Here is a 24,745-nt window from a genome sequence, read left to right on the forward strand (position 1 = left end):
GTTCATACTATTTATCAGCACGTTTAAATAAAGTGTGCATTGTATCTTTGAGCAAATGTGCTATTTTACTTACCAGGAAATTGAGGCAAAATAATAACAATTACAATTCCTTCAGGGGTTGAATCAAGCCAACTTCAAACATGGATTTGATAATCTACATGGATTTGATAATCCAAAGCAGGATGTTTTATAATTCCTACTTCATTTTTTGTTCTTCCCACATATCTTTAAAGTCAATTAACTCCTCCTGCATTTCAGCAGCCTCGAGGCAACTATCCAGGTGCCTAAGCTAAAATTTGTTTTAGAACAAAGGTCATAGACCTAGCTGGGTCAACTTTTTGGGGATTTTGATTCTCCATATTGATGTCATGGTCTTTTGTCTTGGATAATTGAGAGGTGACTAAATGACCCTTGTTATTGCAAGTAATTAAAGAGAGGCTGGTTGCCCACTAATTTTCAGATATCTGGGGAAGATATGAAACAAATCAGTGGTCCCTATATGAAGGTTCAAGGACAAATGCTGGGTTGGCTATATCTGAATCATATGGGGATCTTTCTAAAAATACAAATTTCAGGCCCTAAATACTGAATCAGAATCTCTAGAGGAGATACCAGAAAATCTAAGGAAAGTTGTAATTTTTCTTAAATTTCCCCAGATGAGTGTGACAATCAGTGATGTTTGTGAAGCTGTGGTCTACATCAGAGCCTCTCAAATGTTAATATGCCTAAGAATCATCTGTGGTTCTTCTTAAATTGCTGATTGTGTTGCAGCAAGTCCCAGATGGGATCTGAGATTCTTTTGCATTTCTAAAAAGCTCTCCAGTAATGCTGGTTCATGGATCACATTTTGAGTAGTAAGGGGCTAGTTTACTTCTCAGGTTCCTTCTAGCTATACTGTCTTGTAATTCTAAAGTGTCTTATGGAACTTGTGACTAATCACCCTCATTCACATCAGAACTTTCCATTAAAGGTAATAGATTTTTCTACACATAGGCTTTTTTTTTCAAAAATTTCTAGACAATAATTGGCTTAATTTTTTTTCATTTGCAGCTCTGACTTTGTTTCTCACTTTTTAGTTTACGACACATACCTGAAAAAGTCCCAGAAAGATGATCCATCCAAGTAAATCACCTCTGAGGAGTTGTGGACCCACTGAGTACTAAAGCAAACCTTTCTTCTATGTGAGCCAAAAAAAAGGAAAACAGCCTGCCAAACACCAGTAGAGAGATGACTGTCATCATATGGGAATTTGAAGAGCTACTATATGGCACATTTATGATCAAATGGGAGAGGATCAACTGTTATGATGTCCCAGAAGGCCTTCTAACTGAGTAAACAAGAAAGGAAAATTATAACAGCTTGTCATCTGTGCTTGCACATTAGACTTCAATGTAGTTAATGTAGACAAATCCAAAACAAACATGCAGATAGTTATTTGAAAAAAACCCAAATCATGTATAGAAGCCCAGACCAATGCAATAAAAAGGAGGTTATTCTATATTCAGTCTCCCCAGCCCATCGATGATCAGTCTTTTAGAAAGACCAGCAGTAGATTATAAATTTAGGTTTTTAACCACCATTTAGCAAAGGCAGTTTCTCTAGAAAGAAACATGCCTGCTAATGACACATGTGCTGGGACAGATGGATCTAATACAGATTTTCGATACTTCATCTATGCAGTGACATACACTGTCATTCTTGTGCCAGGTCTCATAGGGAACATATTAGCCTTGTGGGTATTTTATGGCTATATGAAAGAAACCAAACGGGCTGTGATATTTATGATAAACCTAGCCATTGCTGACTTACTACAAGTCCTCTCCTTGCCACTGAGGATCTTTTACTACTTGAATCATGACTGGCCATTTGGGCCTGGCCTCTGCATGTTTTGTTTCTACCTGAAGTATGTCAACATGTATGCAAGCATCTACTTCTTGGTCTGCATCAGTGTGCGAAGATTTTGGTTTCTTCTCTACCCCTTTCGCTTCCACGACTGTAAACAGAAATATGACCTATACATCAGCATTGCTGGCTGGCTAATAATCTGCCTTGCCTGTCTGCTATTTCCTCTCCTCCGAAGCAGTGATGACACCCCTAGCAACAGAACCAAATGCTTTGTGGATCTTCCTACCAGGAATGTCAATCTAGCCCAGTCTGTTGTCATGATGACCGTTGGCGAGTTGATTGGATTTGTCACTCCTCTTCTGATTGTCCTGTATTGTACCTGGAAGACGGTTTTATCACTGCAGGATAAATATCCTGTGGCCCAAGACCTTGGAGAGAAAAAGAAAGCCTTGAAGATGATTCTAACCTGTGCAGGAGTTTTCCTAATTTGCTTTGCACCTTATCACTTCAGTTTTCCTTTAGATTTCCTGGTCAAGTCCAATGAAATTAAAAGCTGCCTAGCCAGAAGGGTGATTCTAATATTTCATTCTATTGCCTTGTGTCTGGCTAGTCTGAATTCCTGCCTTGACCCAATCATATACTACTTTACCACTGATGAGTTCAGAAGACGGCTTTCAAGACAAGATTTGCATGATAATATAAAACTCCATGCAAAATCATTTGTGAGCAGCCATACCACTTCTATCTTGACAACTGAACTATGTTAAAAAAAAAAAAAAAAACTGGATGTGGACTGAAATGCAAGTATATCAGAACACACCTGCAATACCCCAAGCCACTGGGAAGTAATCATGGGAAGTACTCACAGCTTTTCAGTTATGCTCTACCTTACCCATATGAGGATTTCACATCTTCATAACACAACCTATTTAGAGCATTACACTCCACTATCATTTATGTTGAGATGTCCATGTAGTAATTTGTCATGAAGTCTTTAAGACTTAAGCTATAAAATTTCAATGACATACTGTACACATATGATCTCAACTAGAGCCAGCAGTTGTATCTGTGAACCTAAGATAAACAGAGACTATTAAGTTGAAGTCATTCTAAGCACTTAGTTTTTTAACAATGGACACTGAGCTTCTTTGTATTTAGAAGCAATGTAATTGTCTATTTATACTAGTAATCACAGTTTATATCCCAATATCATATTTTAGTTGTCTTTTAGTAGGATGGACATTATATTATTCTGCAAAAACAGTGTTAAAATCATGGACCAAAAAAAAAAAATCATGGACCATTTTTATCTCCATATGTGATTGCACTCTAGGGTTTGAAGACTCAAATAGCTATTTCCTTCATTTCAATATCAGTATGAAAAATCATCTGTCACATCTATTAATAGAATGAAAATCTGAACTCAGGCCTCTGGTATGTTTAAAATAAGAACAAGAAATAAATTCACATACTCTCTATGACTGTATAAATTGCCATATTTAATCTAACCAGGGCAGGTGGCTTGTCAAAGTTCATACAATGTGACCCAAATTGCCTTTAAAGGTCCAGGAGAAAGCAGATAGGTGATAATCATAGTTCTGATTCTCTTAAACTATTTCCAGAGAACACCTCTGAAGATGTATGGATCTGCCAAGTAAAGGAAATGTCCACCATGCTTCTAGAGTGACATCAAGGTACCTCTGACAGGTTACTGCACTTTCTGAGCCTATGGAAGAAGTAGTGCACTAAGTTTAGGCCAGAGCAAAAAGATGAAGTTATTTCTTATTTTTAAGTTAGGTGGCAACTGTCAAGCTGCATTCACAAGCCAGAGTAGGTTTGGAGGCAGCCAGGCATGTGGACCCTAGAGTCTTCAGTAATTTTTCTGGCCTAACTTTGCCCCAGTCATACCATTGTAAGGCCAGCACAGCCTCCCTCCCAGCAGCTGGGGAAGTCAGTATTTTCCCCATTTGAGAAAAGTGCAGAAGATTAATTTTGGCCACATTGGATGCCCATTAAAATGCCTTGCCTGCTACCTGTTTATTACTAGTATGCAGGAAACAGACCCAGGATATGGGTAGTAATTTAACCTGAGGTCTTAAATATTAGAATACTTTGAAAAATATTTTGGCAAAAAGCTCTAAGTTTCAAAGCGTGCTTTAATTAAAATCTTTGTGCTATAAAATGAAGAAACATGCTACTTCCTATCTGGAAGGAATGTGAAAATCAAGGAAGAGCTCCATCATATTTACAGGAAGGGAGTTATTTTAAGCACACAGTTACAATACCAATATGTTTGGGGAAAAAGAACTGGTGAAATCAAAATGAATTCTAATATCTAAGATGAATGGAAATTTTTCTAATGTTTTCTCTAGGCAAGTGTTGATTTGCTTGTACTTTGTTATTAAGATAAAACCCTGCTAGAAGATTGACTTGTGCTGCTAGCAATAGTGTATGTATTTATATCCTAATTATTCATCATAAGGTACATATTTTGATGTGTTAAATGAGTTCTAAATGGCTATTAAATTGTGCTTTAAAATGGGTAACTGTAATTATGCCTGGTCTCTTTGCTTTAAAGTGATTTGTGTTTGAACATAGTTCAGTGTTGTAATGGGATTGGAAGTAATAATTTTGTGGGTACTTGTAATGAAAAGGACTTGTCTATACTATATGTGTTTATTATTTTCTATATTAGCATGAATTACACTTTTTAGGGTCATTTTGGGAGACCAGTGATTTAATTTCATTAACATATTAATTTCACTTTAAACATATCTATTATTTTAAACAGGAGGAAAATATATCCAGGAGATTAGTGAACTTCTTAGAGGAAATGTTGAGGTTATAGCCCATTTATTAGGCAGTCCAGAAGCCCTTGAAAATTATTTATATCATTTGAGGAAAAGACAGAGAGAACAAGTGTCCAGTATTCTTATGCTGCTTAGCTAGGACCACACCTTCTCTTCAGGCCTGCCCATCTAAGTTTGTATCCAATGCTGTGATTTACTTTATCAAGCCCTCCTCATCATCAGTATGTTTTGTCTTCTGTCCTATTCCCTTGTTCTAGTCAGTAACTGATAAATTTATTCACACTGAGGTACTAATGACTAATGTTAGCTTAATATTAATTTGCCAAGGGATATCTGAATTCTAGGCCTTAGGGATGAACTTTAACTCAAAGTGTAAATCTCTCACTTTTAATGGAGGGATTAAAGACACTAAAGCAGACTGGAAAGGAAGATATTTTGAAGAAAGTGAGTCTTACAGCAGTGCCTTTCAGGTTACATATAGTAAGTGATCACCTAATTTTCTTACAATAATGGGGATGCTAAATTTTAAGAAATATATCTACAAACATGACTATCAGTTTCTCAGATCTCTGCTTTTTTCTTTTTCTTTTTGACTTTTTCCCCTTCCAACTCTGGATCTGATTTCCAGGGAAAAGTCTAAACTAGGAGAGAAGTACTGTTGCAGCTGCCATCCAGACAGCAGCCTCTTGAGTGTCTCCTTTCCTTGGAGAATTTTCTCTCCAAACCTCCCATTTGTCACTTTCCAGGTTTAATGAAAAAAGTAAAACCCTCAAAAAGTAAACACCATCAACTACAGTAATATACAATTCAAGATAAATGAACTCACATTTCCTATTAAAGTTATTTGAGTTCTGATTGCAAAATGTACACACAATTATTCCAACAAATATTTTTTTAAAGTGACTTTCTAAATAATTTTTATTCATTTATTTATTTATTTTTTGGCTGCATTGGGTCTTCATTGCTGAGCATGGGCTTTCTCTAGTTGTGGCAAGTGGGGGCTACTCTTCATTGCAGTGTGTGGGCTTCTCACTGCTGTGGCTTCTCTTGTTGCAGAGCACGGATTCTAGGCATGCAGACCTCAGTAGTTGTGGCATGTGGGCTCAGTAGTTGTGGCTCGCGGGCTCTAGAGCACAGGCTCAGTAGTTGTGGCGCATGCACTTTGTTGCTCCAAGGCCTGTGGGATCTTCCCGGACCAGGGCTCGAAACCGTGTCCCTTGCATTGGCAGGCGGATTCTTAACCACTGCACCGCAAGGGAAGTCCCCAACAGATATTTTTAATATGGAGTGATTTCCATGTTATTATTATTGTCATTATTGTTATTGTTATTATTATTATATTCAAATGGTTTATATGTTTTCATTGTCACTTGGTTTAGGAACTAATTCTGTTAACCTGTAATTCCATGAAAAGGAGCCATCTGCTCTAGGAACAACAGATAAAACTACCTTGGTCTGAAACTATGCATAAGTGGAACTCCTGTGCAACGTAATTTTTCTGTCATCTTTTTGTTTTTACTCCCAAAACACTGTGAAAATGTTGCACTTGGAATGTATTTATGTCTATAATTTATAATATGCATTTTAATAATAAAGATGGTCTCTCTATTTGCATAGAAAAGTTCTGCCTCCAGAATTCAGTGTCACTTTTTCAGCAAACTGATGTAATTGATGATCTTTGTCAGTGTTCTCACATGCATGGATGTAAGTCCCCTGAGGCTCTACTCTCCCTTTCTCTTTGGAGTGGTGCATTCTAATTTCAAATGGAAAGATGAACCACTTCCCCATCCTACCCTACACCTCCCATCTACTCTTCCCATACTGTTCACACCCTACTAAGATTATTCCCCATCCTCACTTGTTGACCAAGTTTATCCAAATGACTTAAATACCTGTACTTGTTAAAGTATAGTCTTTGGGCAGAAAACGAGATGAGGGAACAGAAGGAATGTTTTCTCTTTAGTCTTAAGGGTTTTTAAGACCCGATAGTTTGATTTTTCTTATAGATTAGCAGGAAAAAAGTCTTATCCTTCACTGTCCCCCTCTGCTCTTCTCAAAACAGATCTACATAAACAAAACAAAACAAAACAAATAGTAAAGTCAGGAGAATTGTCCCTGGCTCTCCTCTCATCCTAGTTCTCTTTCTTCCACTTTAGCAACTCCCTCCTCATCTCACCTATATTCCTAATGCTTTCAGGAGGCCCAAGTATCTTCTGCAATAACCAAGTTGTTATGAATTATACATTTTGACTGCTACAGAAAAATGTTCCTAGGAAGTGGTAAAGGCTTTCCTAAGGAGAAATTTCTGATGTTTTGGTAGACTTGAAGAAAATAATGGGATATAAATATGGGATTTGACCCACACATCAAATGTCCTCAAATAATGTACATCCCTCCTACATGCCTTCTTGAAGCCACTGCACAAGTAATTTCACTGCCTTCACTGTACCATATTTTGAGGGGGAAGAAGTGAGAGATAAACTCTCAAGTAAATGTGGCTCTTTCAACTTATTTATTCCTCAAAAATTAAAGGATGTGATGTGTGTTTGAGGGGCAGGCAGTGAGCTGTATCTTTGTTGAACTTCACAGATAATTTCTTCAGCAGAACTTCCTCAGCCTTAAACACTTACTTGATTTTTCCAAGACCTTATTTCTTCTTCTATTTTTTGTTGACTAAGTTCTCTTCATCTAACTCCTTACTAAACATCTGCTTATTCATCTATAGGCATAGTCCTTATTTAAGGCCTTACATTTTCCTTCTTGGATCTCTTCAAGGAATAATAGAACAACTGTTCATTGGTGGAAAGTGGGCTGTAATTAGGCCTATCACTCTGACCCCAATATCTTCCTTTATGCAGGAGCTTCATAAGCAGAGTTGAGAGGCAGATCTAGGATCTCTGTTCTTCAGGTTTGATTCTGTCCCACAATGGAAATATGTTTTTCAGCTTTTTCTAAATAATGTTGAATATTCACAACTTGAACAAAGACCAGGATCATTTATACCTTTTAAATGCCAATCTAATGAGAAGAAAAAATAAACAAAAACTGCTTGAAACAATAATGATCCAAGTTTGAGGCTCAGGAAATGAAAGCATGAAGGAAGTAATCTTACTATAAACTTCCTACACCATACTTGGATAAAGTAAAACATTATAATAATGGGTTCAAAATAGTGTCACTAAATAAGTTTAACTTTTTCACTCAGATGCATATAAAGATAGATAAGTAGATATATATATATATAATATGTATAACATATATATGTATTTTACTATGGAAAAATTCAAATATATTCAAAAGAAGAAAAGAAGAACAATTAGTATAAGAAACCCTCATGTACCCACTATTCAGCTTCAACCAACAGCAACACATGGTCAGTCTTCTTTCCTCTATGTCTGCACCCTCTCTCCTTACCCCAGATTATATAAAAGTACATTTCATATATTACATAATTCAAAATTTTAATATTTTAATAAGTTATAGTACCATTTAAATGAACTATTTAATATATGATAAAAAGGGGTAAGGGATAAGAACTAGTTTTAGATGTTTTTCAGTAATGACATCAAACACTAAATTCTAACAAGTATAAAAATTTACTTTTTATCAATCTGAGCAAGTTCCAACTTAGTTAAAATCATCTATTAACCTGATCTTGTTTGCCTTAACCAAGCCTTCCTTCTACTGCAGAAGTGTGATACAGAATAATGTTGATTTTAGTTCAGGGATCCCTCCATCCGAATTTATTATGACTCTTATGGGAAGGAGTCCAGCACGTTCAGGTCCACTAAAAGTAAAAATACCACTGCTGACAGCTTGAATTTCTACATTTTTGTCAAAATCGTCTGCTAAACAATACTTCTAGAGCAGTATTAGAATGCATCCATGTAAATGTACACTCTGAAATTTTTCTGAGACCTATGTCATTGTTATGTAAACTCTATGAATAATGCTTATAGTTAGGTGGCTATATTTCTCTAAAATTTCCCTCAGACATTTCACATTTTCTTCCTTTGAATCTTTTTTTATAAGCTGTACTGGTTAGGTTATAGTTTTACCTATGATTAAAGAAATGTGGCTTAAACTAGAGAGAAATGTATTTCTCTTTCATGTAAAAGTCTTAGCCAGTTGGTGGCTTTTTTTGAAAGATATTTGGATATACATTTCCTGTCTTATAATTCCAACACATTTGGGGTGTTTTCTTAATCTGAATGGTGCAAGTTTTCCTATCACATTCACATTATAGATAGTCGGATGGGGGAATGGGGAAAGGGAGACATGCTTTTTTTTTTAAGGGGGTGACTGGAAGTGTTGAAAATCCTTTCTGCTTGCAACTCACTGGCTAGAAGTCGGCTACATGGCCCTGCCAAGCTGCACAGGAGACTAGAATATGTAGTCATTAATACGGGTTGTCATATGCTAAGCTAAAAATTCTTTTATTATAAAAAAAGAAAAACAAATGATGTAACAATGTTTATTATCTATCATTCCATGGATATCAGAAGTACTAGGGATGTCATTTTGCCCTAAGAATTCCATACAAACCATAAAACCCAGTAGTCTCTTGTATGCTCATTCCATATTATAAAACCATCACTTCCCTCTAATGGAGCAGCAAATTCTCTTCCCTCTTGAGGTTATCTAAATCATCCAATGGCACTTTTACCTACAGCAAAAGGAGGGGCAACCTCCAGAAAAAAAGTTATAGTGGTGGTGCTCTGGGAGTGTATGGACAACACTTAAAACCTGCAACATGGGGGATCAAACAAGGTTATGGGAAGTGATTGCATTGGTCAGGATCCCACCTATACTTTCTTTACTCTGTTCCTAGAGAGGAAGCAACACTTCCCTTTCCTGACTTCCCACCAGTCAGCTCAGATGCAAAGCATAGGCTTGCCCTCAAACTTGATTGGTCCAAGGAATTAAAATTGCTTCAAAAAGTGTCTTGCAGTACCTGTTTCTTCTGCCTAGAATGTTCTTCCAACAGTTTTCTTTTCCCTTCCTTCAGTTAAAGTGTGTCAGTTCTCAAAGTTGACCACCCTAACTAAAGAGCTCCCCACCCCTCTAGACACAAGTTCATTTCTAATAAGTTATCTTGATTTTTTTCTCATGGCTTCTTATAATTTGTACTTATTTTATTTATTTGTTTATTGTTCACAGCCCTACTTGAATACAAGATTTTTTCTCCTTTGTGTCTACAATGCCTACCTCACTACTTGCAACATAGTAGACAATAAAAAAAATATATGTTGGGAGAGTGAGATCAGTGACATGATAGCATAAGACATTCCTTCTTTGTATAACCCTTTTAAATCAACAAATTAGACATCCATTCACCAACAAGAGCACATTTGTGGGAGCTTCTGGACTTTGTACATTGCTCTAAAGGACCCAAGTTGTCCACCAGTGCAGATAGTAGGATATAGACAGATCACCATATGGGTTGCCGAACCAGCATAACCAGTATGACTGCCTGGACCCCACTTGCTACTGTTGGGCAAGAATTGGGTGAGTACTGAATTCAGCAGATACTTACCCTCAAGAAAGGACTTGCAGAACTCCAGCCTCCTGAAGGGAGAATCTAAAACAACTTTGGATAAGAAAAAAGAAAAAAGAAAAAAGAAAAAAAAAACACATGAATTTTGTCACAGTGGAGATGGTGAAAGAAACTTTCTCAGTGCCGTTCCACCCCCCAAAAGGTATTGATTGTGGCTGGTTTATCTGGTGGAGGTGACCTCTCCTGTGGAGAAAAAGAGGGCTTCCCCTTATGCCAGCTAAATGGGATGCTGCTGGAGAAACCAAGTTCTCTCCACCAGCACCCAGAGTACTAAGGTGGGGGCTCTGAAACTGGGGGAATGGAGCATATTAAGAAAGAGGCAGATTAAAATTTCAAATGGCTTTGAGGGACTTGGGCTCAGCAGAAAGTCCATCCACATGTCTCTAGGAGTGCCACAACTGGAGATTTATCTACTAGGTCCTCAGACTCCCTAAACACACCTCACCAAGTGCTAGACCCAGACCTCCCTCCAGTCTGCTGCCAGTTCCTTGTGTGTGCTCCCAAGTACATCATGAAGAGCAAGCTCAGGACACAGAAAGTGTGCTCTGAAAATAGGCAACTGTTTCTCAAGGGAGAAACAAAAACATGCACTATAGCACTACTTTCTGAAATACAAAAGAGAGGTTTCTAATAGCCAGCTTTGTTAATTATAAGAACCAAAGAAGACATAAAAGCTTAGTTAAGGAGACATCTGCTACTTCAAATGTGAAAGCAGAAACACAAAGCTACAAAATTTTTTTTTTAATTCAAGGAAATATGGCATCACAAAAACAAAATGATATTTCTCCAGCAACCAAACTCATATAACTAATATAGACTTCAAAACAGTTGTTATAAAGAAATTCAATGAGCTACAAGAAAACTCAGAAAGAATTCAACAAATTAGCAATAAAAAAAGAAGTTATTTACTAAAGAGATTAAATTATGAAATAGAACCAAATAGAAATTCTGGAGCTGAAGAATTAAATAAATGAGATTAAAAAATGCAATAAAGGGCATCTGTAGCAGGGCAGACTTGATGGAAGAAAAAATAAGTGACTTGCAGGTAGAAATATGAAAATAATGCAGTTAGAAGAGGAGTGGGAACTAAGAGTTAAAGAGTGAAGAAAGCCAACCAGAGCTATGAGATTCAATAAGAAAGGCAGATATTAGAATAATTGGGCTTCAGGAAGGAGAAAAGAAGGAGAAGGGAGCAGAAGTTTATTTAAAGAAATAATAGCTGAGAACGTTTCAGACCTGGGAAAAGACTTGGACATGTAAGTCCAAGAAGCTAATAGAACGCCCTGTAATCTCAATGTAAAAAGACCTTCTCTAAGACTCATTATAATGAAACTGTCAAAAAATAATGATGAAATAATCTTAAAGGCAACCAGGGAATAAAAGAAAGTAACCTACAAAGGAAACTCCATTAGGTTATCAGCAGATTTCTCAGCAGAAACTCTACAGGCCAGGAAAGTGTGGAATGATATATTCAAAGTGTTGAAGGATAGAAATTGCCAACCAAGAAAAGTTTATCTGGCAATGGTATCTTTCAGATAAGAGGGAGATATAAAGGTTTTCCTAGGCAAACAATTGCTGAGGGAGTTCACCACCACTAGATCTGCCTTGCAAGAAATATTGAAAGTTCTTCAAGCTGAAATGAAAAGACACTAATCAGTGGCAGGAAAACCTATGAAAGTACACCACACCCTGGTAAAGATGAAAGATAGACAGTCAGATTCAGAAAACTGTAACTCTATATTAGGATGGTGTGTTAACCACTCAACTATAGTAAAAAAAAGTTAAAGGAGAAGAGTAGTAAAAATAATTACAGCTACAATAAATTGTTAACAATTACATGGCATAAAGAGAAGCAAATTATAACATCAATTACACAAAAAAGAGGAGTAAAAGGGTGGAGTTTTATAGGCATCCAAACATAAGTTGCTATCAACCTAAAATAGACTGTTCAGAAACCTAGAGTAGATCCACAAAAGACAAAGAAACGGGAAACAGAAAATATCACCATGGAAATTAACCAATTTACAAAAGTATGCAGAAACAGAGAGAAAAAGAAACAATAGAAATACAAAACAATCAGAAAGTAATTAATAAGATGATATAAATAAGTCCTTACGTATTAATAATTAGTATAAATATAAATGGATTGAACTTACCAATCGAAAGGCACACAGTGACTGGATGTATTTAAAAAATATGAGACCCAACTATATACTGCCTAAAAGAGGCCCATTTCAGATTTAAGGACATGCGTAAATTCAAAGTGAAGAGATGGAAAAAGATAAGTCATGAAAGTGGAAACCAAAAGATATAACAACCATAAATATGTACACACCAAACATTGGAACACCTAAATATATTAAGTAAATACTAATAGATCTGAAGGGAGAAACAGACAACAATGCAGTAATAACAGGGGACTTTAACACCTCACTTTCAAAACTGTATGAATCATCCAGACAGAGAAACAACAAGGAAACAATGGATGCAAACCATACATTATACCAAATGGACCTAAAAGACATCTATAGAATATTCCATCCAACAGCAGCAGAAGAAATATTCTTCTCAAGTGCACACAGAACATTCTCAGGGATAGATCATATAAGACATAAAACAAGTATTAGCAAATGTAAAAAGATTGAAGTAATACCTAGTATCTCTTTTGACCACAATAATACCAGGTATCTCTTTTGACCACATATTTCTGGTATGAAACCAGAAATCAATGGGAAAGCTGGAAAATCTACAAATATGTGGGAATGAAACAACACACTCCTGAACAGCCAATGTGTCAAAGAAAAAATTAAAATGAAAATCAAAGAATATCTAAAACCACATGAAAATAAAAACACAAATCACCAAAGCCTATGGGACACTGCTAAAGCAGTTCCGAGAGGAAAGTTTATAGTGGTAAATGCATATATTAAGAAATTAGAAAGATTGCAAATAAACAACCTAGCATTACACCTCAAATAACTAATAAAATAAGAGCAAAGTAAGCCCAAAGTTAGGAGACATAAGGAAATGGTAAAGATCACAGTGAAAAATAATAAAATAGGTATCAGGAAAAAAAGAGAAAAGATCAATGAAACTAAAAGCAAGTTTTTCAAATAGTTAATAAAATCAACAAACCTTTAGTGATACTAACTAAGAAAAAATAGGGAAGACTCAAATCAATACAATTAGATATAAAAGAGGAGAAACAATAACTAACACTACAGAAATACATAGACTTATAAGAGACCACTACAAAAAGTTATATGCCAACAAAGTAGATAACATAGAAGAAATCAAAAACCTTGAAACATGAACAAAAATATGACAACAAACAGGACCACCCAAGAGAAATGGAAAACTTCTTAAAAACATACAACTTACAAGACTGAATCAGGAAGAAATAGAAAATCTGAATTGACCATTTACTACCAAGGAGATTGAATCAGTAAACAAGTCTCCCAGAAAAGAACAGGGCCATATGGCTTCAATGATGAATTTTATCAAGCATTTAAAGAAGAATTAGCACCAATATTTCTTAAACTCTTGCAAAAAATCAAAGACAATGGAACACTCCCAAACTCATTTTATGAGTCCAACGTTACCCTGATACCAAAACCAGGACACTACTAGAAACAAAAATTATAGGCCAATATCCCTGAAGAATACCAATGGAAACATTTTCAATAAAATACTAGCAGATTGAATTCAGCAGGACATTAAAAGGATCATTCACCATGATCAAGTGGGACTTATCCTTGAGATGCAAGGATGGTTCAACATATGCAAATCGATCAATACACCACTTTAACAGAACTAAAGTAGAGAATCATATGATCATCTCAATAGATGCAGAAAAAGCATTCAATAAAATTTAACATCGATTCATAATAAAAACTCTTTAAAAATTAGGCATAGAAGGAACATGTCTCAACATAATAAAGGCCATATATGACAAGTGCACAGCTAACATCATGCTCAATGGTGAAAGATTGAAAGCTTTTCCTCCAAGATCAAGTACAAGAAAATGGTGCATATTCTCACCACTCTTATTCAACCCAGCACTAGAAGTCCTAGCTGGAACAATCACACAGGGAAAAAGAAATAAAAGGCATCAAAATTGAAAGGAAAGAAGTAAAATAGAATTTATTTGCAGATGACATGATTTATATATATAGAACATTCTAAAGACTCCACCAAAAAAATACCTGTCAGATCCAATCAATCAATTCAGTAAAGTTTCAGGATACACATTTAACATACAAAAGTCAGTAGCATTTCTATATACCAAAAATGAATTTTCTGAAAAAAGAAGTAAAGAAATTAATCACATTTACAACAGCACCAAGAATACTTAGGAATAAATTTATCCAAGGAGGTAAAAGATCTCTATTCTAAAAACTACAAGACATTGAAGAAGACACAAAGAAAGGGAAAGGTACCCAGGTTCAGGGATTGGAGGAATTAATATTGTTAAAATGTCTATACTATCAAAAGGCATCTATGATTCAATGTAATCGTTATCAAGATTCCAATGGAATATTTATAGAAGTAGAAAAAAACGCTCCTAAAATGTATGTGAAACCACAAAAAAACCTGAATAGCCAAGGAAACACTGAGAAAAAAATAAGAACAAGGCAGGAGGCATCACACTTCCAGATTTGGAGCTATACTATAAATGTAGAGTCATCAAAACAGTACGGTGCTGTTATAAAACAGACAAATAGATGAAAGGAACAGAATCAAGAGCACAGTAATAAACCCAAGCATATACAGTCAACTAATATTTGACAAGAGAGCTGAGAATACTCAATGGAGAAAAAACAGTCTTTTCAATCATTGTTGCTGGGATAATTGGATATTCACATGTATAAGAATGAAACTGGACCAATATCTTACACTACTTGCAAAAATTAACTAAAATTGTATAAAAGAATTAAATGTAAGACCTGAAACCATGAAACTGCTAGAAGAAAACACAGGAATAAAGCTCTTTGGCCTGGGTCTTTGTAATTTTTTTTTATGACACCTAAAGCAGAAGCAGCAAAATAAAAATAAACAAGTGGGACTACATCAAACTAAAAAGATTCTGCACAGCAAAAGAGACCATCAACAAACTGAAAAAAAACAAACTCTACAGAATGGGAAAAAATATTTGCAAACCATATATCTGATGAGGGGCTAATAACCAAAATACATAAAGAATGCATACAACTCAACAACAATAAAAAAAGACCAAAAAAGCCCACCCCAGTTTAAAAAAATAGGACAAAAGACCTGAATAGACATTTCTCCAAAGAAGGTATATGAAAGGCTATCAGGTACATAAAAAACAAAAAACAAAAAAACGCTCAACATCACTAGTCATTAGGAAAATGCAAATTAAAACCACAATGAGATATCACCTCATGTCTCTTAGAATGGCCATCATTACAAAGACAAAACAAATGCTGACATGGATATGGTGAAAAAGGAACACTTGTGAACTATTAGTGAAATTGTAGATTGGTGTAGCCACTATAGAAAACAATATGGAGGATCCTCAAGAAAATGAAAATAGAACTATAATATGATCTGGCAAGTCTATTTCTTGGAATATATCCAAAGAAAATAAAAACAGTATCTCAAAAAGATATCTGCACTCTAATGTTCATAGCAGCCTTACTTACATTAACCAAGACATGGAAATTACCTAAGTGTCCATCGATGGATGTACTGATAAAGTTGTTTTATATATATAAAAAAATTAATGATATTATTTTTAAAATTCTTCCAAAAAATTGAAGAGAAGGGAACACCTCCAAACTCATTCTATGGGACCAGTAATACCCTGATAACCAAGCCAGATAATGACACTACAAGAAACGAAAACTATAGACCAACACTACTGATAAACATAGATGAAAAAATTCTCAATAAAATATCAGTAAACCAAATTCAAGAACTCATTAAAAATTATACACCATGACTAAGAGTAAATGTGAAACACCACATCAATAGAATGAAAGACAAAATACATATGATCATCTCAATAGATGCAGAAAAATAACTTGACAACATACACCATTCTTTTATGATAAATATTCTCAACAGATTGGGTATAGAAAGAACACACCCCAACATAATAAAGGCCTAATACAACAAACCCATAGCTAACAGTATATTCAATGGAGAAAAATTGAAAGCATTTTCTCTAAGATCAGGAGCAAGACAAGGGTGTCCTCTCTCCATTCTTATTCAACATAGTACTAGAAATCCTTGCTAGAGCAATCAGGTAAGATAAATAAATAAAAGGCATTCAAACTGGAAAGGAAGAAGTAAAATTATCACTGTTTGCTAATGATATGGTCTTAGGTTGAAAATCCCAAAGTCTCAACTAAAAAAATGTTGGATCTAATCAATGGATTTTGAAAATTTGCAGGATGTAAAATCAATACACAGAAATTAGGTGATATTCTGTACACTAACAATAAAACATCTGAAAAAGAAATTTTAAAAAATATCCAATTCAAAATAGCATCAAACAAAATAAAACACTTAGGAGTAAATTTATCTAAGGAAGTGAAAGATCTGTACAATAAAAAGTATGAGACCTTGCAGAAAAAAATTGAAGACGGCACAAACAAATGGAAGCATATTCTGTTTTCATGGATTGGAAGAGTTAATATTGTTCAAAATGTCCATGCTACCAAAGCCATCTATAGATTTAATGCAATCCCTATCAAAATCCCAATGATGTTTTTAATAGAAATAGAAAAGCAATTCTAAATTCTGTATGGAACCACAGAAGATTGTGAATAGCCAAAGCAATCATAAGAAAGAATAAGAAAACCAGTGTCATCATACATCCTGATTTCAAAATACTAATGTCATATGGTACTGGCAAAAAAAAAAATAGACACATAAATCAATGGAACAGAAAAGCCCAGAATTAGACCCCTATATATATGGTCAACTAATATTTGATAAGGAAGTCAGGAACACCTAGTGGGGAAAGGACAGTCTCTTCAAAAAATGGTGGTAGGAAAACTGGCTCACCACACAAAGAAAAAATGAATTTGAGACCCTATATAACACCATTCACAAACCTTAACTCTAAATGGATCAAAGATTTAAACATAAGACCTGAAACTGTAAAAATTCTAGAAGAAAAACAGGGAAGATGCTCCTTGACATTGGTCTTGGCAATGCTTTTTTGGATATGACATCAAAAAACACAAACAAAAGACAAAAAATTGGGACTACACCAAAAAAAATTTCTGCAGAACAAAAGAAACGATCAAAAAAATGAAAAGGCAACCTACAGAATTGCAGAAAATTTTTACAGACTATGTATTGAATCAGGGGTTAATATCCAAAATTTATAAAGAACTCATACAACTCAATATCAAAAAAATCTGATTAAAAAATGGGCAGAGGAACTAAATAGACTTTTATCCAAAGAAGACATCCAAATGGCCAGCAAGTACATGAAAAAGTACTTAACTTTGCTAATAATGAGGGAAATGCAAATGAAAACCAGGATGAGATATCACCTCAGACCTGTAAGAATAGCAATCATCACGAAGACAAGAGATAAGGGTTGGTGAGGATGTGGAGAAAAGGAAATCCTTGTGCACAGTTGTTGGGATTGTAAACTGATTCAGCCACTATGGAGAGTGATATTTCCACACTTTAAAAATTAAAAACAGAACTACCATATAATCCAGCAAGCCCACTTCTGGGTATATACCCCAATTAAATGAAAACTGGTTATCAAAGAGACATATGCAGTCCTATGTTTATTGCAGCATAATTCACTATAGCCTAGATATGGAAACAACATGTGTCTGTCAACAACTGAATGAATAAAGAGGATGCAGTATATATATATGTGTATATATATATATATTCACATATATATATACATATATATGTATATATATATATATAATTCTATTCAGCCATTAAAATGGAAATTCTGCCATTTACAACAACATGAATGGCCCTTGAAGACATTATGTTAAGTGAGATAAGTAACACAGAGGAAGACAAATACTATATGACATCTCTTGTATGTAGAATCTAAAATAACTGAAAACTACAATCACAAAGTCAGAGAGTAAGATGGTGGAACCAGGAGCTGTGAGGTGGGGAAAAGGGAGAGATGTTGTTTAAGGGTACACACTTGCAACTAGTAGATAAGTAAGTCCTGGAGACCTATACACAGTATAGTGATTATAGACAACAAAAATGTATTATAAACATTAAACTTTCTAGGAAATTACATCTTAGTTGTTCTTACCACAAGAAGAAATGTTAATCATGTGATGCAATAGAGGTTTTAGTTAATGCTACTGGCAATTATATTGCAATTTAATGTATCAAATCACTATGTTGTACACTTTAAATTTACACAGTGTTATATATCAGATATACATCAATAAAAATATATATTTTGAAAGGATGAAGAAACAATGAGGGTAAATAAATTGAACTCTGTTATCCAGTATTCTACTCTTTGGAATTCTATATCAATTGACAATTTTTGCTTTATAGCATACAATAACAGTTCAGATTTATTGTTTAACGTAAACAATACAAGATCTTCAGGTGCCATCAAAATCATCTAAGAGGAAACACATTCATCTTATTTTTCGTATTATGTACACTTCCTTGTGTTGGTGTGATATAAAAATAATATATTTGGTTTTTGCTCCTTGTTCCTTGCACAGAACTTCAAATACCCTTGGAATTTCCTGTGTGATACAAGTATATTTGTTATGCTGTTGAGGTAACTCATGGAGGAGTCCCTAGAGAGTTTCATAATGGGGGGGAGTCACCAGGAAGACCAATGGTATGATTAGAAAGTTGGAACTCTGAGCCAGCCTAATGTCCAGGGAAGGAAGAGGGGCTGAAGATTGAATTCAATCATATGACCAATGATTTAATCAGACACACCTTCATAATGAAAACTGGAAAAAAAAATCTATGGACATTGAGGTTCAGAGGAGATTCCTTGTTGGTGAACATATTAAGATACTGGTACTCTCTGACTCTACTTGAACAGAAGCTCTTGCACTCAGGACCCTCCCAGACCTTGCCCTATGTATCTCCATCTGGATATACATATGTATCTATTATAAGAAAATGATAATTGCAAGCATAGAACTTTCCTGAGTTCTGTGAGTCATTCTAGTGAATTGTTTAGCCTAAGGGCATTGTTGGAAGCCCCAAATTTGTAGCGAGCCGGACAGAAGTGGGGATGCCTTGGGCATATCTGAAACTTGTGGTTGGCCCCTGAAGTGGTGGCAGTCTTATGAAGGACTTGCTCTTGTGGGATCTCTGTTAACTCCGTGTAGTGTCAGAATTGAATTGAATTGTAGGATAACTTGTTGGTGTCAGAAAATTGGTGTCAGAGCCATACTGGAAATCTTGATATCACTATATTTTCACTCTCAACCACATAGGACTTTGAATAGCAAGACCATCCCTATTAACTTATTTGTGTACAGCTAGCAGACAGCTTGTTAGAACAATTGCTATATTCTTAGATAAATGGTCCTTCTAATGCAAAGAGTAAAAGTTAAAAGATCCAGTTGATTTGATCATTGCCAGTAATTAGTCAAGTCAATGGATATAATAAATAAAATAAAAAGAAAATGAAGCCAGTAGTTTGACCAGTAACCAGTAGTTTAACTAAAACTACCAGGTGATCCAGTGGTATTAGAAATCCAAATTTGCTTTCTTGCAATAAGCACAGCTCTGGATCAAAATATTAGTCTTACAAAAGAGGGAGATACTTGAATTTTGCATACTTCAAAAACTTAATATCCTCTCATTGAAAACAAGCCCTTTGTCTTAGTTTTAAGCTGTCCTATTTGGTTGTATTCCAAATCTGTTTAAGCATAGCTTCAGTAAAGCCCACACCTGAGGCAAAATGTGTTCTAGAGAATGAGGCCAAGAAGAGCATCACAAATGTTATCTACCAATATTAAACAGAAACTCAAACAAAAAGAGAGGATGGGCTTCCCCAAAAATGTTACCTGGGAGGGAAATTCACTAGTCCTCTGCCAATCCATCCAACCTGATAATTGCTCCCATGGGACCTCGCCAGAGGCATTTAAAAACCATTAAAAAAAAAAAACCCAGTCAATGCTGGTCTTAAGGTAAGGATCATGGAACAATTTAGCTCTTTCTTTACCAACTATAATTCTAACCAATCATTTCTGAATACGTATAAAATACTCCACAATTTTCCCTTGTTCTCATCGAATACAAACTGTATTGTGTTCAGGATTTGCGGCCTGAACCTGACCTGGTAGTGTTACCGAGTCCAAGCTCACTCTGCTCGCCGCCGACAAGCCGGCAGACTGAGAAGATGGCAGACTAATGTCTCCAAAAACCATCTTATCCGGGTTTGCATGCCAGTTTCTTTTATAGAATAGAGAGGGGGAGGAGATGAGAAAGTAAAGTAAAAATGCCATAAGATTTGCAAATGTCCCCTGGAATGGCCGGCCTCAGGGAAGGGATGTGTTAATTTCTTCTTTCTTGAGCCATCCTGCAAGCCACCTGTCTTGCAGGTGGACAGGGTCAGGATGTTTCCCTCAACAAAGGCACTTTGGTTTAACGTTCAGGCAGAGGGGCAGTGTTCCCTGAGGCAGGCCACTGTGTATAGGCAGTATCCTTTTATTGAACAAAAGCAACGGGAAGCAAAGGTTAAAGTAAAAGAAACAGATCCAACATGTAGTCAGATTTGGCTCTTCCCAGTTACAGTAGCGGTAGGGAAATTCCCATCAGTACCTCTGCCACTGCCCAATTCAGGCTCTAAGTTAAGCAAGACAATTATTTGCTAACAAATCATCTAAACTGAGATTGTTTACTCCAAATCAGTAGCTTGTATATAATAGTCTTGGAAGTATAATTTGGATTTTACTTAGCAGTATGATGAAAGAGTTCATACCTAAAGAGAGGTTTGGGAAAGAAAATTTAGCCAGATTAAGAGATGGGACTGTGGGTTGAGCCCTTTTGAGTTTCCTTGTCTGCTGGTTAGACTCATCACAACTGTGTCATTGACTATATTTTAGATCTTTTAGTTGCAGATACTTCTGGGAATGAATAAACAGTTTCCTCTAAAATCACTGTTGTAAGTATGAAGAGGTAGGGGAAGAAATATGGCTTTGGGAGGCAAGAGGGGAAGTAAGGATCATTAGAACTGTTGGAGAAGCATATGTATTTGGAAAAGTGATTTCTAATAATATGATATACTTAATATAAATAATTTGCAAAGTTTTTTTTCTTTTTATGGCTATGAAAATAAAACAAATTAGTAGACTCGATAAGTAAGGTGATCTACAGTGTGCTTTTGCTATAGCTTCAACATTAGCTACGATAGAAAAGTTTTGTAATCCACTTGTCTTAATACTTGCAGTAATTAAGCAGTTAAACATTGAATGTATAACATGTAACATGATTCGTGTTAGGCACTAGGGATATGAAGAAAATAACAATAGGTTAGCTTAATGGGACGGTCTCAACTATTTACCTTCCATTTGCCTCTCAGACCATCTTAATCTGGTTTATTCTATCACTGTTTTATTATGTATCCATCCATTAACAAATATTTTTTGAGCACCAACTAGTGCCAGGTACTAGCTGGGTACTGTGAGATTACCACCTAGATAACTTGTGGCCAAAATTACTTATATTTATAGATATAAATCTATGTTTAGTTTTCGAGGTAAAATACATTTTATTCTAAAATCACTATTGCTTTTATTCATTTCTAGTAATAATATTTAATGTATTTTAAACTTTAAATAACATTAAAGAGCATGAGTCTGCTTTTGTTTGTTTATTAAAGAGAAACATGAGTCTAAAAAGAGGTTTAAAAAGATATAATTGAAGTGGGTCACGGAGTCTCTGATCCTGAGGGTAAGCTTCATTAGGAGTAAAAGCTCATTCTCTGTATTCTTCTAGGCATGTATCTGAGCAAAAATGGAGATTTATACCAGTTAGCTGGATCACTGTAGTAACAAACAAGCTTATATGAACAAATTAGGTTAAGACCTTTTTTTTTTCTTACCATCACTCTTTTACAGGAAAGCAAAGTAAAATTCAGGAAAGCCTTTAAATTATTATCTACAGTTTGGTTATCTTTGATATAATATTTGTCCTTGGACAAATAAATTAATGTTTCCAAACTGCTATTATTACAATCAATAGCTTTATACTATAGCCTTAGAAAACTCAACTATCTGTCTTTGAGACCTCAGTTTCTTTTTTCTTTTTTTTTCTTTTACTCATTAATTTACTCATTTATTACTCATGTACTCATTTTTTAACATCTTTATTAAAGTATAATTGCTTTAAAATGGTGTGTTAGTTTCTGCTTTATAACAAAGTGAATCAGTTATACATATACATATGTTCCCCAATCTCTTCGCTCTTGCATCTCCCTCCCTCCCACCCTCCCTATTCCACCCCTCTAGGTGGTCAAAAGCACCGAGCTGATCTCCCTGTGCTATGTGACTGATTCCCACTAGCTATCTATTTTACATTTGGTAGTGTATATATGTCCATGCCACTCTCTCACCCTGTCACATCTCACCCCTCCCCCTCCCCATATCTTCAAGTCCATTCTCTAGTAGGTCTGTGTCTTTATTCCCATCTTGCCACTAGGTTCTTCATGACCATTTTTTTGTTTTTCCTTAGATTCCATATATATGTGTTAGCATACTGTATTTGTTTTTCTCTTTCTGATTTACTTCACTCTGTATGACAGACTCTAAGTCCATCCACCTCACTACAAATACCTCCATTTCATTTCTTTTTATGGCTGGGTAATATTCCATTGTATATATGTGCCACATCTTCTGTATCCATTCATCCGATGATGGACACTTAGGTTGCTTCCATGTCCTGGCTATTGTAAATAGAGCTGCAATGAACATTTTGATACATGACTCTTTTTGAATTATGGTTTTCTCAGGGTATATGCCCAGTAGTGGGATTGCTGGGTTGTATGGTAGTTCTATTTGTAGTTTTTTAAGGAACCTCCATACTGTTCTCCATAGTGGCTGTATCAATTTACATTCCCACCAACAGTGCAAGAGTGTTCCCTTACCTCCACACCCTCACCAGCATTTATTGTTTCTAGATTTTTTGATGATGGCCATTCTGACCGGTGTGAGATGATATCTCATTGTAGTTTTCATTTGCATTTCTCTAATGATTAATGATGTTGAGCATTCTTTCATGTGTCTGTTGGCAATCTGTATATCTTCTTTGGAGAAATGTCTATTTAGGTCTTCTGCCCATTTTTGGATTGGGTTGTTTGTGTTTTTGTTATTGAGCTGCATGAGCTGCTTGTAAATCTTGGAGATGAATCATTTGTCAGTTGCTTCATTTGCAAATATTTTCTCCCATTCTGAGGGTTGTCTTTTGGTCTTGTTTATGGTTTCCTTTGCTGTGCAAAACCTTCTAAGTTTCATTAGGTCCCATTTGTTTATTTGTGTTTTTCCATTTCCATTTCTGTAGGAGCTGGGTCAAAAAGGATCTTGCTGTGATTTATGTCATAGAGTGTTCTGCCTATGTTTTCCTCTAAGAGTTTGATAGTGTCTGGCCTTACACTTAGGTCTTTAATCCATTTTGAGTTTATTTTTGTGTATGGTGTCAGGGAGTGTTCTAATTTCATACTTTTACATGTACCTGTCCACTTTTCCCAGCACCACTTATTGAAGAGGCTGTCTTTTCTCCACTGTATATGCTTGCCTCCTTTATCAAAGATAAGGTGACCATTTGTGCATGGGTTTATCTCTGGGCTTTCTATCCTGTTCCATTGATCTATGTTTCTGTTTTTGTGCCAGTACCAAACTGTCTTGATTACTGTAGCTTTGTAATATAGTCTGAAGTCAGGGAGCCTGATTCCTCCAGCTCCATTTTTCGTTCTCAAGATTGCTTTGGCTATTCGAGATCTTTTGTGTTTCCATACAAATTGTGAAATTTTTTGATCTAGTTCCATGAAAAATGCCAGTGGTAGTTTGATAGGGATTGCATTGAATCTGTAGATTGCTTTGGGTAGTATAGTCATTTTCACAATGTTGATTCTTCCAATCCAAGAACATGGTATATCTCTCCATCTATTTGTATCATCTTTAATTTCTTTCATCAGTGTCCTATAATTTTCTGCATACAGGTCTTTTGTCTCCTTAGGTAGGTTTATTCCTAGATATTTTATTCTTTTTGTTGCAATGGTAAACAGGAGTGTTTTCTTAATTTCACTTTCAGATTTTTCATCATTAGTATATAAGAGTGCAAGAGATTTCTGTGCATTAATTTTGTATCCTGCTACTTTACCAAATTCATTGATTAGCTCTAGTAGTTTTCTGGTAGCATCTTTAGGATTCTCTATGTATAGTATCATGTCATCTGCAAACAGTGACAGCTTTACTTCTTCTTTTCCGATTTGGATTCCTTTTATTTCTTTTTCTTCTCTGATTGCTGTGGCTAACACTTCCAAAACTATGTTGAATAACAGTGGTGAGAGTGGGCAACC

At 35.4% G+C, this 24,745-nt stretch overlaps 2 protein-coding genes across 2 annotated transcripts in view; both read left to right on the top strand.

Moving 5' to 3' along the window:
- The window catches only part of GPR174 (G protein-coupled receptor 174), a 46,262-nt gene extending 33,394 nt beyond the window's left edge, over positions 1 to 12,868 (top strand). Inside the window, exon 2 of the mRNA XM_082447439.1 lies at positions 1,077 to 12,868. Within this exon, the coding sequence (XP_082303565.1) occupies positions 1,611 to 2,612 (1,002 nt within the window). The 5' untranslated portion in view covers positions 1,077 to 1,610 and the 3' untranslated portion in view covers positions 2,613 to 12,868. The remainder of the gene's footprint in view (positions 1 to 1,076) is intronic.
- Positions 1 to 24,745, top strand: part of LOC309653088 (uncharacterized protein) — a 372,770-nt gene that overhangs the window by 152,630 nt on the left and 195,395 nt on the right. The window lies entirely within an intron of this gene.

The sequence above is a fragment of the Balaenoptera physalus genome (assembly GCF_965194825.1).
Source record: "Balaenoptera physalus genome assembly, chromosome: X".
NCBI lineage: Eukaryota > Metazoa > Chordata > Mammalia > Artiodactyla > Balaenopteridae > Balaenoptera > Balaenoptera physalus.